This window comes from Gavia stellata, chromosome 10, assembly GCF_030936135.1.
Source record: "Gavia stellata isolate bGavSte3 chromosome 10, bGavSte3.hap2, whole genome shotgun sequence".
Classification (NCBI taxonomy): domain Eukaryota; kingdom Metazoa; phylum Chordata; class Aves; order Gaviiformes; family Gaviidae; genus Gavia; species Gavia stellata.
In genome coordinates this window covers 6,012,339-6,028,562 of record NC_082603.1, presented here as the reverse complement: position 1 = coordinate 6,028,562, position 16,224 = coordinate 6,012,339, and the positions used below count along the sequence as shown (strand labels likewise).

At 44.8% G+C, this 16,224-nt stretch overlaps 1 protein-coding gene across 1 annotated transcript; it reads right to left on the bottom strand.

Moving 5' to 3' along the window:
- Nucleotides 1–2,346: 2,346 nt before the first annotated feature.
- Nucleotides 2,347–14,436, bottom strand: LOC104262747 (torsin-1A-interacting protein 1). The gene is made up of 6 exons (XM_059822138.1): nucleotides 14,292–14,436; nucleotides 13,932–14,000; nucleotides 9,894–10,013; nucleotides 8,582–8,638; nucleotides 5,938–5,997; nucleotides 2,347–4,860 (listed from the first exon to the last, which is right to left on the bottom strand). The coding sequence occupies exons 1-6, from the start codon at nucleotides 14,434–14,436 to the stop codon at nucleotides 4,058–4,060; spliced, it is 1,254 nt and encodes a 417-aa protein (XP_059678121.1). The 3' UTR covers nucleotides 2,347–4,057.
- Nucleotides 14,437–16,224: the final 1,788 nt, after the last annotated feature.

Sequence of the window (16,224 nt, the reverse complement as noted above, 5' to 3'; positions counted from 1 at the left end):
AGCCCCCCCAGACTCCCTCCTCCCTTTCCTTGACTGACGTGGCTCCCATGAGCCATGGAGGAATTTGGGGAAGGGTGCTTCCACCTGTTGGACATGGAATGAGGTTGTCCAGGCATTCAATTATAAATCCAACTGTCAAGGAGCTGACAATAAAACAGGACACAGGACAGCTGTGAAGACTACAGGAACCCCCCCACACCACCTTCTCCATACTCCTACAATTTTGCAGTTTGTCTTACAGCAGAAACAATGCATGAAAAATTGCTCTCTGCGTCATTTGGGCTTGTAAAATAAAGGGATCACTTCAAATTTGTTCTCATAGCTTTCCAGCTGTGCTACAGGGTCTTAGCACAGAATCTGGCAAGTTGTTCATATATCATCACACACCTCCAAAACCAGATTCTTTGTTCCTAAATACAGCATGCTGGCGATTGCACTGCAGATGGTGCACACAGCTGCATTCTGTACAGCAAAAACTTTTATGCCTACCTTAACATGGAACTCACCTTGCCTTTTGCACTCAGTTTGAGCTGAATTGATTATTAGTTCAAATATTTTTTTAAAAAAGTGTATGAAAACCATGACTTTTTTCAACTTGTGGAAAATGAGCAAATGCTTTTGCTGGTGTGAAAAAATGGGGGAAAAAAATTAGTCCTTTAACAAACCTGCTTAGCATGCTAAAAACTGCACTGCTCAGTGACTCAGAGCAGGGTGTGAGAGACAAGGTAACAACAGATGGGCACGGGTACTGCCATCCTCCAGGTGCTCAGAGGTGACGGTGGGAATAGCAGAAGAGGGGCCGCACTCCCGCCTTCCACCTGGGCTGGCTACCTACAAGGGGGCTGTAGCCAGCCGTGGGCGTCCGTCTGCTCGCAACCCAAGGAGCAGTTTGACTGTGTTTTCCAGTCCAATTTGCCGAGTGCTGGAAATTTTCTCTGCAGATTGGTGTGTAGCTGGTTCAGCTGCCCAAAGATTGTGTTCTGCCCAAGGTTTGTATGCTTTAAGCCTGCAGAACAAGAAACATCCCCTTCTCAGTCCCAAGGCCAGAATTGGTGTCTTTGCTCTATATAAGCACATTTTTGCCATCACAGACTATTTAATTTGCTGAGCTGCTGACAGTTAGGGACAGTTCAACTTCAGAAGTGAGATTTCTCTAGAAGCAGCCAAAGTATTTTACAGTTGGGAAAACACAAAATGGCTATGTTTGCTGCAGGCAATGAAATAATTATACAAGGAGGATAGCAATCAGCTGCCTGTGAGCAACACAGACAGACATTACTCTTCACCTCTGGCTGAGGAGGAGTTACTTACTGAGATCAGCATTAAGTACCTGTAGATATTTAGTGAGAGCCTTTTAAGGACAAAGCCACAAACAGCTACAAAAAACACCTACTTCTTCAACAGCAGGAACAGTCTTCTGATCCCAAGCCTTCCCTCTCCTCCTGAAGGGGCTACTGTGTACACAATCTTGCTTTTGATTTATTTTTCCAGACTAAGCAGCACACCATATACACCTCACCTTCCCTACAGTTAACAAAAAAAAAAAGTGATTCTCCTTTGTCTGGCACAACGTTAAGTAGAACATTAAGTCTTTAGTTTCCAGGCACCTTCCTATTTTGTCTTGAAATGGGAATATAGCTCTTTAATACCCCATAATCGGGGGGAGGAGGGGGCAGTTTTAGAAACAGAAAATAACCTGAATTACGTATGTTTTATTTGTGTAAGAGCATGGAATCTCCTGCCTTCATGTCATAACTTACTCTTTTTTTGGGGGGTTGCCAATTCTGCTAATTACATCCTTTTTTTTCTAAGCTAGTTTTTAGTAAGACCGTCCCTCCAGTTAGTTCACAGCACACTAGTTTGCCACAGCAGAGGTACAGGAACATACAGCTAGGAGTGGAACAAGAATGAAGTCATCCCTTTTGTCAGCTGCTGACTCTTGAATTGGACTAATGAAACAAGTGAACCCTATCTTCTCATTAGTTCCAGCTGAAATCAGAACTGAGGAATAGTACAAGAACACCAAGTAAAAGACAATTCAGAGCTATTACAACTTCCTGAACTGTGCCCCGTTAGAGAAAAGCCCTGGTATTATCAAGTACATGCATCTGCATCCCAGTATCTACCACCCCACTCAAGCTTCTTAGAAGTTCTAAATTTTGCAAAAGGTTGGATTTTAGGCATCTGTATTTGGCCAAAGGTAAAAGGAACAATCTTAAACATGTAAAAAAAAAAGTCTGACCACTTAAAATTCAATGGGCCAATCTTAAAACAGCTTATAAAATAAACAAGTAAATTTATTTTTAATGATTGCTAAAATAGTTTACATAATATACAAACAGATAGGCTATCAGGACACACTCAGAAATAAGTCACAGTTGTTTTTTTAAAAAACATTTGTCCAGTGAAATGTCCAAAATGTAAATGCCATCTTTTCCTTCCTGAGCTATTCTTAAACATCCAGAACAGCAGCACTTCCATGTCTCTTTACTGTTTATATTTCTTCCGATCAAAATTAAAAGCACTATCCATTGCTGGCTCTCAGTGGTTAGAACAAATCCACCTCTGGTTTAAGTAGCCACAGCTCTGTCTCTCTCAAACCGTGTTCTTTTGTATGCTTAAGGTGATTTTGGTCCATTCAACTTAACACCCCAAACCTTTGCTTGCACAAAGAAGCCAGAAGCTCCAGCACCTCAAGAGATTTTCCTGGTTAAGAAGAACTTTTTGCAACAGGACAGCTCAAGGGGCTTGCGAATAAAGGAAGGGTCCAAGAGCCACTAATCTCACAGCTGTTACAAGAAAATGTCCTATTAATTTGAGAGCAGTCTTCACATGTTCCTTCACACTCAGTAAAACCAAATGCACATGGACCAATAGTTCAAGAGCATACAGTAACTAACAGCAATGAAATGGAAGTGCTGCAATTCTTTTATTTTTTTACACAGAATACTTACAATAGAAACAAGTACATTTTTTTAGTCTGGTGCGAGGGATTCACAGCATGAGGCACGCTAAAAAATGTATTTTAAAAACATGCATTGCAAATCTGTTCTTCACTAGAAGCTTATACAGCAAGCAGCAGGTTATATGCGAACACACGAAAAAAGGTTATTTTTCTAGGATACCAAGTACCACAAATAAATAAATTCTCTTGATGCAAAAATAATTATCTTATTAAAATGAGAAATAACCTATGCCTTCCTAAACTTTTGTTTGGAAAGGAGATAGTACACACACGGCTGACATTTTATCATTTCCCCCCAAATTTTAAGACTTGCAGAACTTTGACAAAGAGCAGAAAATTTCTGGAAGCAGCGAGGCAAAGAGGTGCTGAGGGATTATTTAACTGACATCAGTTAAGCAATCCTTTGTACCTCAGCTTTTCTCACTCTCCAGAACTGTTTGGGGCAGGCTCATTTAAGGAAGAAATGCTTGCTGAAAGGCTCTCTGCAAGTCACAAATCTTTCAAGCAATTTTGCCATTTCTAGAAGTCGCCAGAGACAGCTGACATCTATGTTGTGATCAGATGGATCAAGAAAAAGCTTGTGCTTAGACTCACATCACTTTATCATCATTTTCAGTTTATGGTTTTTCTTATGTTTATGCTTTTTCTTATGTTAGAAGAAAAGTAAGCAATTGTGGCAGATGAAGGTGATGTTTTTGCATCCTGCTACCTCGTCAAACGTGATACCACCTTTATGTACCACCAGAAAAGGATCCTCATAGCAAAGCCAATAGCGCACCAAGACCACTTCAGAAGCAGATGAGTGGTTCTGCACTAGTGGACACTTACTTCTAGCTCCAGGACACCAAGCCTGAGTAAGTCACTGAACACAACTTACCCACAACCAGCAAGTTCCTTGCTTACATTCTGCAGTTGATTTAGAGAAGTCACAGTTCTTTAGCAGGAACAACCCTACCAGTTGGTGGAATTTCTCTGCACAGAAAGGACTGTATGCTGCCTGAGCTCAGCAGCCGCAGTAAGTTCTTCCCTGTTCAGCCATTGCAACATACATTTTTCTGTCTTCCTCCTTTCTCGAGTCCTCTCCAATGACTTTTATGTGCATCCCTCCACAGGGAGGCCCTTTTCAGGCCAAACAGGCAACACAAGATGAGATATACGGCTCCACAGTCCACTCAGCTTATCTGTGTCCATGCTATTGTAAGAACTAGGAACATCTGAACTGGTAAACTTTGCCCAGAGGAAATCCCGGACTTTCTCCTCAACTTCTTGCAAGGTGAGGCTCTTTCTCAGCGACTGCTCATCCAGGAGAACTGTCAGCAGAAGAGCCACATCCTTAAATGCTGCATTTTCATGGTCACAGTACTTGTAAAAGATTAAGGTGGAGCCTGCAGGCAGTAACTCAAATCGATGCACAACTGCTACCTTCTTGCCCTCTCTGAACCCAGAGCTGAGCTCATTATCTACCTCCAGCTTGACAGTGTCACTATCCAATATGGCTTTGTCTGCCCCATTAATTTTGATTGTAGTAGCATTCTGGGAGAAGGCAAAAGCATCGGCAATCTCGTTACTTAGGCACCTCAGTGCTTTCTCAGCTTCTTGGCCAGCCGTGAACAGTAAGATGGCCGGCTCCAAATGCAGATGGGAAGCATTAAGATGTTTCTCAAGGAACACATGGGTTCTTCTCCACAGATTGGGGTCCTGACTTTGGTAAGTATTTTTTAGTTTCTTCATCTGGGCCCGAAACGCTTGCAGAATTTGAGTATCTCTACTTGACAAGCTTGCATCTAGAAGATTTGGCATTCCACTCCACAGGACATAAAACAATGGGACACTAATTAACAGGACCAGTAACAAAGTCCAGCTCTTGTGAAATCCACTCTGCGATGCATCATCATCTATAGAAAGGAGGAGCAAATAGGAAGAAAACAATGTTTTAAAAGGAATGAGAAGTCAACAAGTGAGAGGAAACTAAGAGGGAACAGTAGAATTCAATGAACTCATCCCACTCTCAAGATACTGGTACAGTAGTTGAAGACCATAAAGAAGATATTCTAGTTAAAAAAAACAAAACAAAACAAAACTTTGAACTTCTTTAGCAACTTAGTGAACTGACCGCATTAAAAAAAGGATATTTTTCCACATTTCCAGACTGATTAAGAAATTGGACATTCTTCTGAAAAAGGAGATCTTCTGGAAGTTTATCAATGTGCCATTCTATTTAATCAAATCCAAACTAAGAGCTTAAAACGGGTCTGAAAAAGGTCAAGCTTTTTCCTACATTAAGAGTCTGCAGAAAAAGCCCTATACAAAACCTGGCATCAACAGAATGGTTTCTGTGGCGTTATTTCTCCTCCCTATCCCCATAAGGATAAAAACAGTTTCTGCAGCAGTATTTGCATCTCAAACACTGGTGATCAACACTATCAGAAAACGTTTGTGGTCTTCGGATCAGTCAGCTTCACAAGGAGTACACACAGCAAACAGCTCACAGGAAGCGTATGGAATATCAGATATTTTGATTTGGTTTTGTATTTGAACAGTTAAATTAACACTTGTTTGACCTACTCTAAGCATAAGACTCTATTCCGTTCCCAGTAAAGTTAGTGACAAAATGTACCAACCTCCCTGAAAACTGTATACTTTATGCTACCTTTTCATATGCTAACTTTTATCAGAACAGCAACCAACAGCTGTTACATAAGAACACCACTAGGCCTGCCTCAGTTTTAATCTTGTAGCAAATCTTGTAAACACTCCAGATGGAAGACCTTAAATTTGGGTGGAAATATTACCTATTATACAAGACCCTTCCTTCCTTTGTGCTGAAAACACATGCCCTAGCAAGCAAGTCATCTGTTCTGGCAAGGAGCCTCAGTTTAACACCACGTACCAGGAAAATTAATACTTGGACAGGCATGAAAATGGTTAAATGTAACACACACACGAAATAGAAGTGAAAGCAGAAGTCTTACTTTTGGCCAAAGGCTGCGACTGCTTCCCTATACTGGGCTGATCTCGAAATTTACTTCTGCCTGTTAAGAGATTAAGAAAGGAACATGAGAAAAATACTAAGACAACAATTAGAATCAATCTTCCAGCAGGGAATTTGGCAGGGAGTTGAAATCACCAAACTGCAGTATTTTCATAGAAAAGCTGTTCTTAGTTATGCTTTTACATAAAAACTTTTAGAAAGCTTACGGGAAGGTTATCAAAGCAGCCTTGCATAACACCATGTTGAAGTGAACGCAGTCCTGCTAAGCGGGAGCAAAGACAAGGCTGTGACCTGATCCCAGGTAGCTCTGTATCAAGTATGGGGCTTTCTGTTCTTTTCTGCATCCTTCGCCCTCCTGTGCTCAAGCAAGCCTAGTCTTGAACAAGGAGAGTGACACATTCACCACTATTACTAGCCTGAGAAGTCCCATTCAACTGGCAGACCAACTCTCCAGCTACGCTCTTGGCCAAATGCCGGTTCTTAAGCCATCTTGACAATCTTGCATAAAAAGCACAAGTCCCCAACCTATCACAAATCACTCCCAAAGATTTTTAACTCTTGAAAGTTATGCGAATAAAACCAGAGGCATTTTAAGTACAAGACGACAAAACGACAGATTTAATGACCCGTTATTTTCTGCACAAGAATCCCATGTCCCAATTAAGTTTCCTGATCCTGCTCAGGAATTTGAGGGCCAGAAAAATGGAAGCTCCGTTAACACACATACTAGAAAAACAACATAATGCAAGCTATAAGTAGCAAAAGCAAAGCAATACGTTAAAGGCATAGTCTCATATCCCCTCTCCATCTAGCTTGGGTCAGAGGCCTGTTTCATCAGCAGTCAGTTTCTTGGGATGAATTGTGCTTTTAAAGTAAAACACAAGCTTTCAACTTCAAAATATACTTTTGGTCTATTTATTTAAATGGGCTCAGACAGCAAAGTACAAGAGACATTATCCACAAAAGAGCATTATGAACAACTTTCCCAAGAGACTGGTATGAATATATACAGTGCAATTATTGGTCAGCATGTTTTTTGCATTTAGTCAGTTAATTAAAAAGACATGAGAATTTCTGGCTCCTTGTGAACTACGGCAACTGGTTCAAAGCTGAAGGCTCTTTAATAACCAAATCAGGATACTGTCAATGGCACTATTGAGAATAAATTGAACAAACACACCCTGCAGTAGTTATTTCAAGAACACTAAAATAAATTCTATAACCTTGTTTCTGTATGAATGTAATCGCAGAAGGTGCTAAAAGCAGCTCTGGTTTAAGCCGGAGCTTAACTGGCTTAATGAGCTACGCTATTCTGTAATTTCAACCCCCCGCGCCAACAGGGCACAGACGTGGAGCTTGTAACTGGCTAAGCTTATATAAGTCTTCTAATAGTTAACAGGTCAAAACCACCTCAATTGTGTAATATTTTACAATGTAGCACTGTTTGCAGAGACTAGGTTTCATATTTAGGAGACAGCTGCGATTCATACACCAAAGGAAAAAAGTATTTCAACAAACAGCCTAAAAACAGATCCTATCCCACCTAAGAATCTTGCCTTATTTACAACACAATTTGCACGAAGGCCAAGCAAATTATTTGTCTTGCTTAACTCAAAAGGCGTAACTTCTGCAGACGCCTTAGAGCTTTCAGAGTTTCAAGTGATCTTTCCAAAGTTCTTCACCCAACGCAAAACTGGTCACTCCTGCAGCACCTATTATCTCTGGCACAGGGAAGAAAAAGTACCAGACTAGCAAGAACTCCCTGCATGCATTCATTTTTCAAAGATGTTTCACAGACGTGCAGCTACGACAACATGAGCTTCCCTTCCACAAGGCACTGTGGTTTTAAAAAAAAAAAAAAAAAAAGAAAACACAACTCCAAACAACCCCCCCCAGGTTCTCCAGATTGAATTCTGATTTACAAGACTTGTTTATCTATACCTGTTCAGGATAGAAACAAGCGCCCAAACATTAAGACCAGAAAGCTACTAAGAACTCTGAACATTTTTTTCCTCTTCTTTCAAGTACTCTTCCAAGAGGGGAAAGAAATCCAAACCAACAAATCCACAGAAACAACCAAAGATAAAAATATGAAACACATTAGACATTAGATGAACAGACTGGAGTTTGCCAGCAAAGAAAAATGCTGCTCGTCTCCAGCAGTATAAGACAACTAATTCAATCGCAGCAGGCCACCATTACTCAGGGAAAGGCTAGAAGGGAAGGTGATGCGTACAAACTAATCTAACATTCACTGCTACCAAAAGGTGAAGGTTTAGTTCCCTTCCTCAGCTCACCCCCACAACGCCACTAGTACATGTTCTGCACTTACTGGTTGTCCCATGAGTCAACTCAGTTTCCTAACCCAGCCAAAAAAGAAAAAAAAAGAAAAAAGGAAAAGTGGGTCATTTTCTGTGGTCAGCAAGTTGAATAACCTCATAGAAGGGCTCTGGAATGCGCTGCCTTCTCCAGCTTCCATTTGGATCTGCCTCCTGGGTCCCTTTCTACCTTCCCAGACAGAATGTCCCAGGGCACAAGAAAAGCCAGAAGCAGGGGAAAGGAAAAGAATTCAGTACTTTTCACTTAATTAGAGGGAAAGACTAGGTATCTATTTGTCAACTTACTCTGTGATGTAGTTGAGTGGTGCTCTTGATTCTTCTCAAGGAAGTCAGGCTTTCTTTCTGAAACCAAAGCACAAATGAAAGAACTTGGTTATCACATCAGAGGTCAGAATAAGACAGACAAGCCATACATGCTTTTAGCTCTTTCTACAAAATCTTCAAAGGTTATTAGGGAAGGAGCATGTGCTGTGATGCCAAACAAGCCTGTGCCATACGACAGCCTCTGGGACCCCTCTGTAGATGGGGAAAACTACTATTACCTAATAGAAAGGGCTTAATTTGGCCCTTCACCCTGCTTTTCCCAATATGACACAAAATGATCCTTCCTATTTTTTCTTTAAAAAAGTAACAATGCAATAATGATAAAATGCAAAGGATAGGAAATCGGCAGCGTTAACTGATTGCTAATGGAGGGTACCACATTTGTCACTTCTGAAACCAAAACTATTCAGCAGGAGGGAAACCCAAAAATAAACAATGTAAAGCTACCACCTTAACAACACTGCTGTCAGAACAGGGGGACTCCAGCAACATGGGCATGTTTTTAGCTGCATGAGCAAAACGCCTGCATGTGCTCCTGGGGAACAGCTGGCTGACACAGATGTGTTCTTGTGCACATCTCAGCTACCTGGTTCATGTCTGTGTTAATCTGTGCTCACAACTGCTTTCAGTGCTCTCCCATAAACACCATGCAATTAGGACTGTTACTGACCGGACGAATGCAAGCCACTACCTCACTCTCTGACCAGTTACTAGCTCTCCTAAAAACCTCCCTTACATAGCGTATCTATTTAGATGTATTCAAACCACCTGTAATAACATAACTACCTTCTGCTGGGCTAAAAAGTATCCTGTATTTTCTTCCTCATTGTATTTCCCTATTGCTTCTGTAACACGTCAAGAAAAAAAACCTCTCGAGCAATGAACAGAAAAAGTGCTCCCTCACTTTGAAATCACTTAGTATCATCAGCTTCCCCCTGCTAAAGTCAAAAGTAACTCATCTTTTTAAAAAAAGAACAGTTGTGTTTTGCTTTGCCTCAGGCAATTAAAGATCCATTCTCATAACAATTTTTGACACAGGTATGATATTACTCATCTTTTTGTTTTGCTTTTCCAAAACCAGACAGCTGTGTATTTATCAGTTTAAAACTGCGCTTTCTTGAACTTTAAGGTTTTACCCCCAAGCAGATGGCTGTCATACTACAATCAGTTTTAGTTTGACTCATGGGCAGGAGTACACCCTGAAAGATATTTTTTTTTTAAGCAATCATTTGTTACATCATGGAAAAGGTACTGATAAAACTAGTGTTCTTACCTCTTAACGGTGTATAAACATTTGGTTGATGCCCTGCTGGTTTCTCAGGTTCGTTACTGTCATAAGCCTTTGCTTTTTCCTTTATTGGGTTCTCTTGAAGAAAGTAAATTGAAGAACTGCCTGTCAGGAGGCAAAAAAGAAAAAAAAAACCAAAAAATAAATCAGGATTAGTATAGATGCAGTATCATTTGTGCTCGTTACATCACAAAACTGAAGGACCAAGACATAGTTTCAGAACATACATGATCTAAATCACTGATTTTCAAGTCGCGATCTCCCAAGAGTTACTTTCTTAAAATGTAACCAAAAGCAACTAAGACTTGAAAAGCTTACGGTAAATCTGAGTTCACTACAAATATAGCTGTCTACACCACCACACACATTTTTTTTTTTTAATTTTTGTTATTTTTAGGAGCCCTTGGCTTAAAACCACTTAAAAAAACCCCAAAACAAACAGACATCAAGACACCAAATGCTAAGAGCCAAGAAATGCCTTACACTAAGGGGATTCAGTGTAACCTAGTAAATACACAAGCATGGGAGTAAAGAGAATTTTTCCCATAGCTTTAGGCACACAACTTACAAACAATAACTGTGCTGCCTTCCGTAGCATTAGGCAGAGCGGAAAAGAGAGAGAAGCAAATATAGAACATTAAGTCCCCTTTTTATGTAGTCCAAGCCATCCTTTAGTTGGGTCTCTTTCTCACTAACCATAATGGCAAGCTAAGGCACCTATGCTCCTAACTTAACCCCCTCAGGTAGCTGGGAAGAATCTAACCCAACACCTTTAGATTGTTTGCCAAATTACACAGCCATTCAGACGCTGAAACCCAACTTAGTTAATGTTACTAACTAGAAAGAACAAAGCTGTGTCACAGAGCAAAGGTCAGGGCTGGAAAGCCAGTCAAAAGCAGAACACCAGGAGAAGAGGTTTGAAAGGATAAAGTGCAACCGCATGGTTGCCCAGACTCAAGGAGGGGGGAGAAAAAAAGTTCAGGTATGGAATGAAAGCTGTAGTACAGCTGTGGAACAGGGACCATGACACAGCGATCAAGCTGAAGGGCATAAGCAGATGAAACAGCAAAGGGAAGAATACAATCAGTAAAGCTTTTTCTCTGTAACATTCACACTAGGCCCTTTTATTTTTTTAACACTACTGGGCTCTCCTGGGGTTTAATGTGTTTCTACAGCTCTTTCACACAGAACCACAGAATCATTAAGGTTGGAAAAGACCTATAAGATCATCAAGTCCAACCATTAACCCAACAAGGACAACACACAGCTTGCCACCTAGTGTTTATTAATTTTACTTCAAGAAAAGAAAACATAGCCTTTTCCTAATATATTCTGGTAGCTTTAGCACATCAGTGTATGTGAAGCATACAAAGCAGAAAAAAAAAAACCCAAAACACAAACAAGGGAGAAAACTGTAAGTTTTAAACTAAGATATTAAGTCACAGCAAAGTATGTGCACATAGTGAGCAGGATACTATATTTTCAAAACAATCTTAAAAACCTGTTAAATGTTTGATGTCCCACCAACCTAAGAATGAAGATACTCACCAAATTACTTGATCCTCAGGAATGCCAAACAGCATAGCCCTCTTTCATTATGTACTGAGGTTTTGCAAGGAAAACCTCACCAGCAGCAGTGGCTCGTAGTCACAAGACCAGAAAGATCTATGACTCCGAAGAGATGGACTGCTACTCACATGGTACATACTTTTTAATTCCTCTCCCCTTCTTTGCATCAATCAGTACTCTATGTCTCTTAAAGATTCTTAGAAGTTGTTGTAAAAAGGAAAGATGTAAACATATACAACCTCGTTTCTCACATGAAGACAGCTTGTGAATCAGCACCTTCTGTAACAGCGCGTATCGCCAACAGCCAGGAAGAGACAAGCACACATGTGCAAGCAGACAGCACACATGGTACCCCCTACAGAAAAAAGTCAACTCCCCTTTATAAAGTTTAACTTTCCTAAATATACACATAAATATAAATTCCAGTCCAGACATGCCTTTTCTTCCCTTACAAGGCCTTAAGCCTCCTGTCCAAAGGATCATTCCTGCCTCCCAGGCTGCTAGTGAGGATTTCCCAATCGGCCTTATATCTGCTAGTCAGCCACCTTCTGCACGCTCACCTGCCAAGAGAGAGCGATCTTCTTACTATCCCCATTTCACATCACAGAATAGTTTGTGTTGGAAAAGATCTGCCGGTTTAATCAAAGGGATTAGAAATCTGCGAGTTCACAAACCACAGGTTTATAAACCAAAATACAAAGCCACTATTTTAACATAGTGGAACTTGTTCTTTTAAGTCTGGTACGTATCTATCCCTGCGGGTTCAATCTTTTTCAACACAGAGATAAGCCTGCGACACGTTTGCTGCAATGTGCCACAGCAACTACAGACAGCACAAACTCAAGTGCCAAAAACACCCAGCGCCTGCCTTTAACTCGTACAGTCATACACTCTACTTGCATATTTTAAGACAGCTTCAACAGAGATTGCTTTAGCTTGTTGATCTAGAAGATGCCTGATTTGAGGCAGGGTTTATAGGCTCTTAAAGCTTTTTAGCTTTAGAAGCAAGTTTCCTAATCTGTATTTAAAACCTCTAAGCAGAAGCCAGAAACCAGTTTCTCAAGTTGTGGTTTTGCTTCCATTCTGCTCTCAGGGAAGCATGACAATTACGTCCTTATAAAAATCCATGCTGCTTGTCCTGCTGCCTCACAGACCCTGCATTCCCCCTGGTCTGCCCTAAACTCTGCAGAAAAACAAACAATACTGTATAGCTACAGGAAGGAGGACTGCGAGGGGGGAAATTGCTCCTGTATAAAGCATTCGGGTCTCTCAACATCGTACTTTTACGCCTGTTGTGACTATAAACAAATACCACTGTTAAGAGCTCGGGGAGGCGGGGGGGAGGACACCTCTCCCTCCACCCTCATCTTTAGAGACGTCTACATTAACAAAAAAACACTCAGCTGTACCTCCTAAAGCAGCCCAGCCACATTTAAAATACTAAGCACGTTAGTACCCTCTTAGCCATCATTTGGGAGTAACAGCTTCCCCCAGTTTTCACCGATAAACCTTTGTACTTTCCCAAAGAAATCCTCATAAACGCTCTCTTCCTCCTTCCAGGTAAGATTTCTCCTTGCTTCCTGGAAACTCTGCTGCTGAAGCATAATATTGGCAGCCCTTTTTAAGGGCCATGCCACATAATTAGGGCCATGCACTGCAACTGTAACAAGAGCTCAGTGACAGCCCTGTCACAAGAATACAAATGGGAATGGGGAAGAATCTTAGGCTAGCCCGACTCATCCATGTGAGGATTGCCACATACTAATAATGTATACAGTCCAACTCAAAATAGACCAACAGACTAAAAGGGAAGGAAATACAGACAATTCGCTTGCAGTTTTCTGATGGAATGACAGATGAAAGCCACATGCCCGTAATACACAAAGTTAGCATCTCTCTGAAGTTTTGAGAAGGATACAGTTTTCATCAACTAAAGAAACAAGAAGATGCCACACAGAGTTAACACAACGGTGTCCCAGTAACAATGTACGCTTGGTGCTTCGGGGGAAGGACAGGCAAGCCCCAACTATGGTCTTCCTCACAAGCAATGCTGCTCTCTGTATGGAGCAGAGTCCTACAGCGATCTATTTTTGCAGCTCAAGATACTTTATTTAAATTCAGCCTTTTAAAAACCAAGCAGTGTTAGTAAAGTCGGTTATTACCCATTTTAATGCTGTGACATAATACTACTCCAAGTGATGCCCTAGGTAAAACAATGACCTAAGGGCTTCAGCGTGCTCTACATGCGCTGATCCTTCTGGAAGACTGAGAAACACTCCTCATCTCTTATGTACGGAACAACCACCCTCAGCGGGATTTCCTCACCTGTATGCCAGAACCACGGTAAAACCTGCGAAGGAGCTAAACCCCAATAAACTCCATTTCCTCAGGTCTGGTGCGTTTCAGGACCTTTGCAAGCGGAGCGCACAGTAACCTCTCCGAGTTAGAGCCTACCTGCCGATCTACTCGCTTTTATAGGGGGTCGAGTCAAGGAGTCCGGGTTCCCGAAGTGACACTCGTCTCCTGAAACGAGAAAGCGATGAATGGCGCGGCAAGGCCGGGCAGCTCACTTCCAGCCCACCCGCCTCCGCCCTGACAGCCTTCCAGGAGCACCAAACACCCCTTTCAGACGCACTGGGACACCCCGGCGTTTCCAGCGGGGCTCTCCGGCAGGGCGCTCGTCTCAACCCCCCTCCGGGCTGCCGCCGGCCGCGGGGAAGGAGAGGGCCGGCCCGCCCGCCCGCCCCACTTCGCGCCGCCCCACCGCGCCCTCAACCGCGGGATCCACCGCGGGGCGCTGCCCGCGCCGCTCACCCTCCAGCGCCCCTCCGGGGCCAGGCTCGGCCGCGGCCTCCGCCTCGGCCTCCTCCGCCCGCGCCGCCGACAACCGGGGGCTCTTCCGCCTGCGCTTCAGCTCGGTGGCGTCCGGCGGAGCCTGCCCGTCGCTCCCCCCCACCATCCTGTCCGCTGCCGCCCCGCGGCGCCGCCGCCGTCGCCCCCGGCCCCGGCCGCCCGCTGCCGCCGCCGCCTCTCCGCGCCGCGCAGGACTGAAGCTGCCACCTTCCCGCGGCGGAGGCGGCTCCGCGAACCTCACTTCCCGCCGGCCCCGCCGCGGGGCGGTCTCAGCGCCCGACGCTTCCGCCGCGTCGCCGCCCGACGCCGCCCGCGCGCGCAGGGGCCGCCGCGGCGTCACGTGGTACAGCGGCAGGCCCGCCATGGCCCGCGCGCCGCTGCCCCGCGCGCCCACCGCCACACCAGTCCCTCCACCCCGCACCCCTCCACACCCCCCGCCCGCCGCCCCGCGGGGCCGCCGCCGCCGGAGCTTGCCGCCGCCGCGCCGCCTCCCGGCGGGAGGAGGCCGAGGGAGGGCCGGGCGGCGGGGAGCGGCCGTCCCGCGGCCCGGCTGCGCCGAGGCTGCCCTCCAGTGAAAAAAATGAGGGAGCGCCCGGCGCGCCGAGCCGCCCCCTCGGCCGCGGCCTCCCCCAGCCCGGCGGGGCCCCGCGGGGGCGGCCCCTGAGGGGAGGCCGGGCCCGGCGAGGCCTCCGGGCGGGCCTCGGCCCGCTGCCGCGCTCACGCAGGCGGCCCGGCCGCCCGGGGCAGGGCGAGACGCTTCGGCCGCGCCCGGCCGTTTCTCTTCCCCCCCACCTGAGGGGCTGAGGCGGGCAGGGGCGCGGGCAGCCGGCGGGGCCCCCCCGCCTCGGGTGACCCTCCGCGAGGTCCCGGGCGCGGCCTCCTGCGTGCCAGAGCGGGCGGATGGGCCGAGCCCCGAGCCGGGGAGGGGGAGGGGAGCTCCCCGCCTCCAGCGGGGGCCGCCGCAGGGACGGCGTCGGGGCTCCGCTCCGCTCCGCAGGCCGCCTGCGCGCAGTTGGCTCCCGCGGCGGCCCGGGGGAGTGCTGGGTGCGCCCGGTGAAAAGCGCCCGCGCTCTGCGGTTGCCGTTTGCTGTAGTAGCGTGCCGAGAGTTGGGTGTGAAACTGTGGCACACCCGTTTGTGGCTGCCTTTCCCGCCTTGCGACGGTGGACAGACGTTTTCTGTGACCGTCGCACAGGTGCTCACCAGGGCAGCGAAGAGGTTAGGGCCAGTTTGGAAACAAGTTGCTAAGCACGTGTAGGCCCTTTTGCAAATTCTAAAGGATCTCTACATACTGAAAAAGGCAGGATTGAGGAACGTGATACTGACATCTGTAATGGCAGCATCTTAACCTACAACACTCCCACATACCTATGCTCACATTCGTGATGTTACTTGTTTTGCAGGGTTTTAAACAGGGTGAGTGTGTACGTGTTCTGTGCACTCACACAAGAAGGCTGGGTGAGGGACGTGCCCTTCAGTCTTCGCTTCTGCAACTGTCTTGTCTGTACGTATATTTCAAAATAAAAAGAATTTTAATGCTACGCCAGAACACCATAAATGTTTCGGATTCATCTAGAAGCAAGTGAATACTTGTGAGATAAATCATGCATACCTCCTTCTGTACCAGCACTAGAGTAAATATTACCATTCTTTTAAGATGTAAAAGTAGAACACAAGCGTTGAGCAAGGTTTTCTAAAGCAAAAAGAAAAGAGGATGTAACAAATACCACATCAGGAGGTTTCAAAGTACAGCTGACCCGTCCATGCGGTTCAAATCAAGTAGAAAAAGACCTGCCGGCGACTGGCTCATGATTCCTGGCGGGGCAGAACCACAGCTGCAAGTTTATTCGCTTTATTCGCAAGTTTCCAAAGAAAGTTACTAAATGATTACGTTA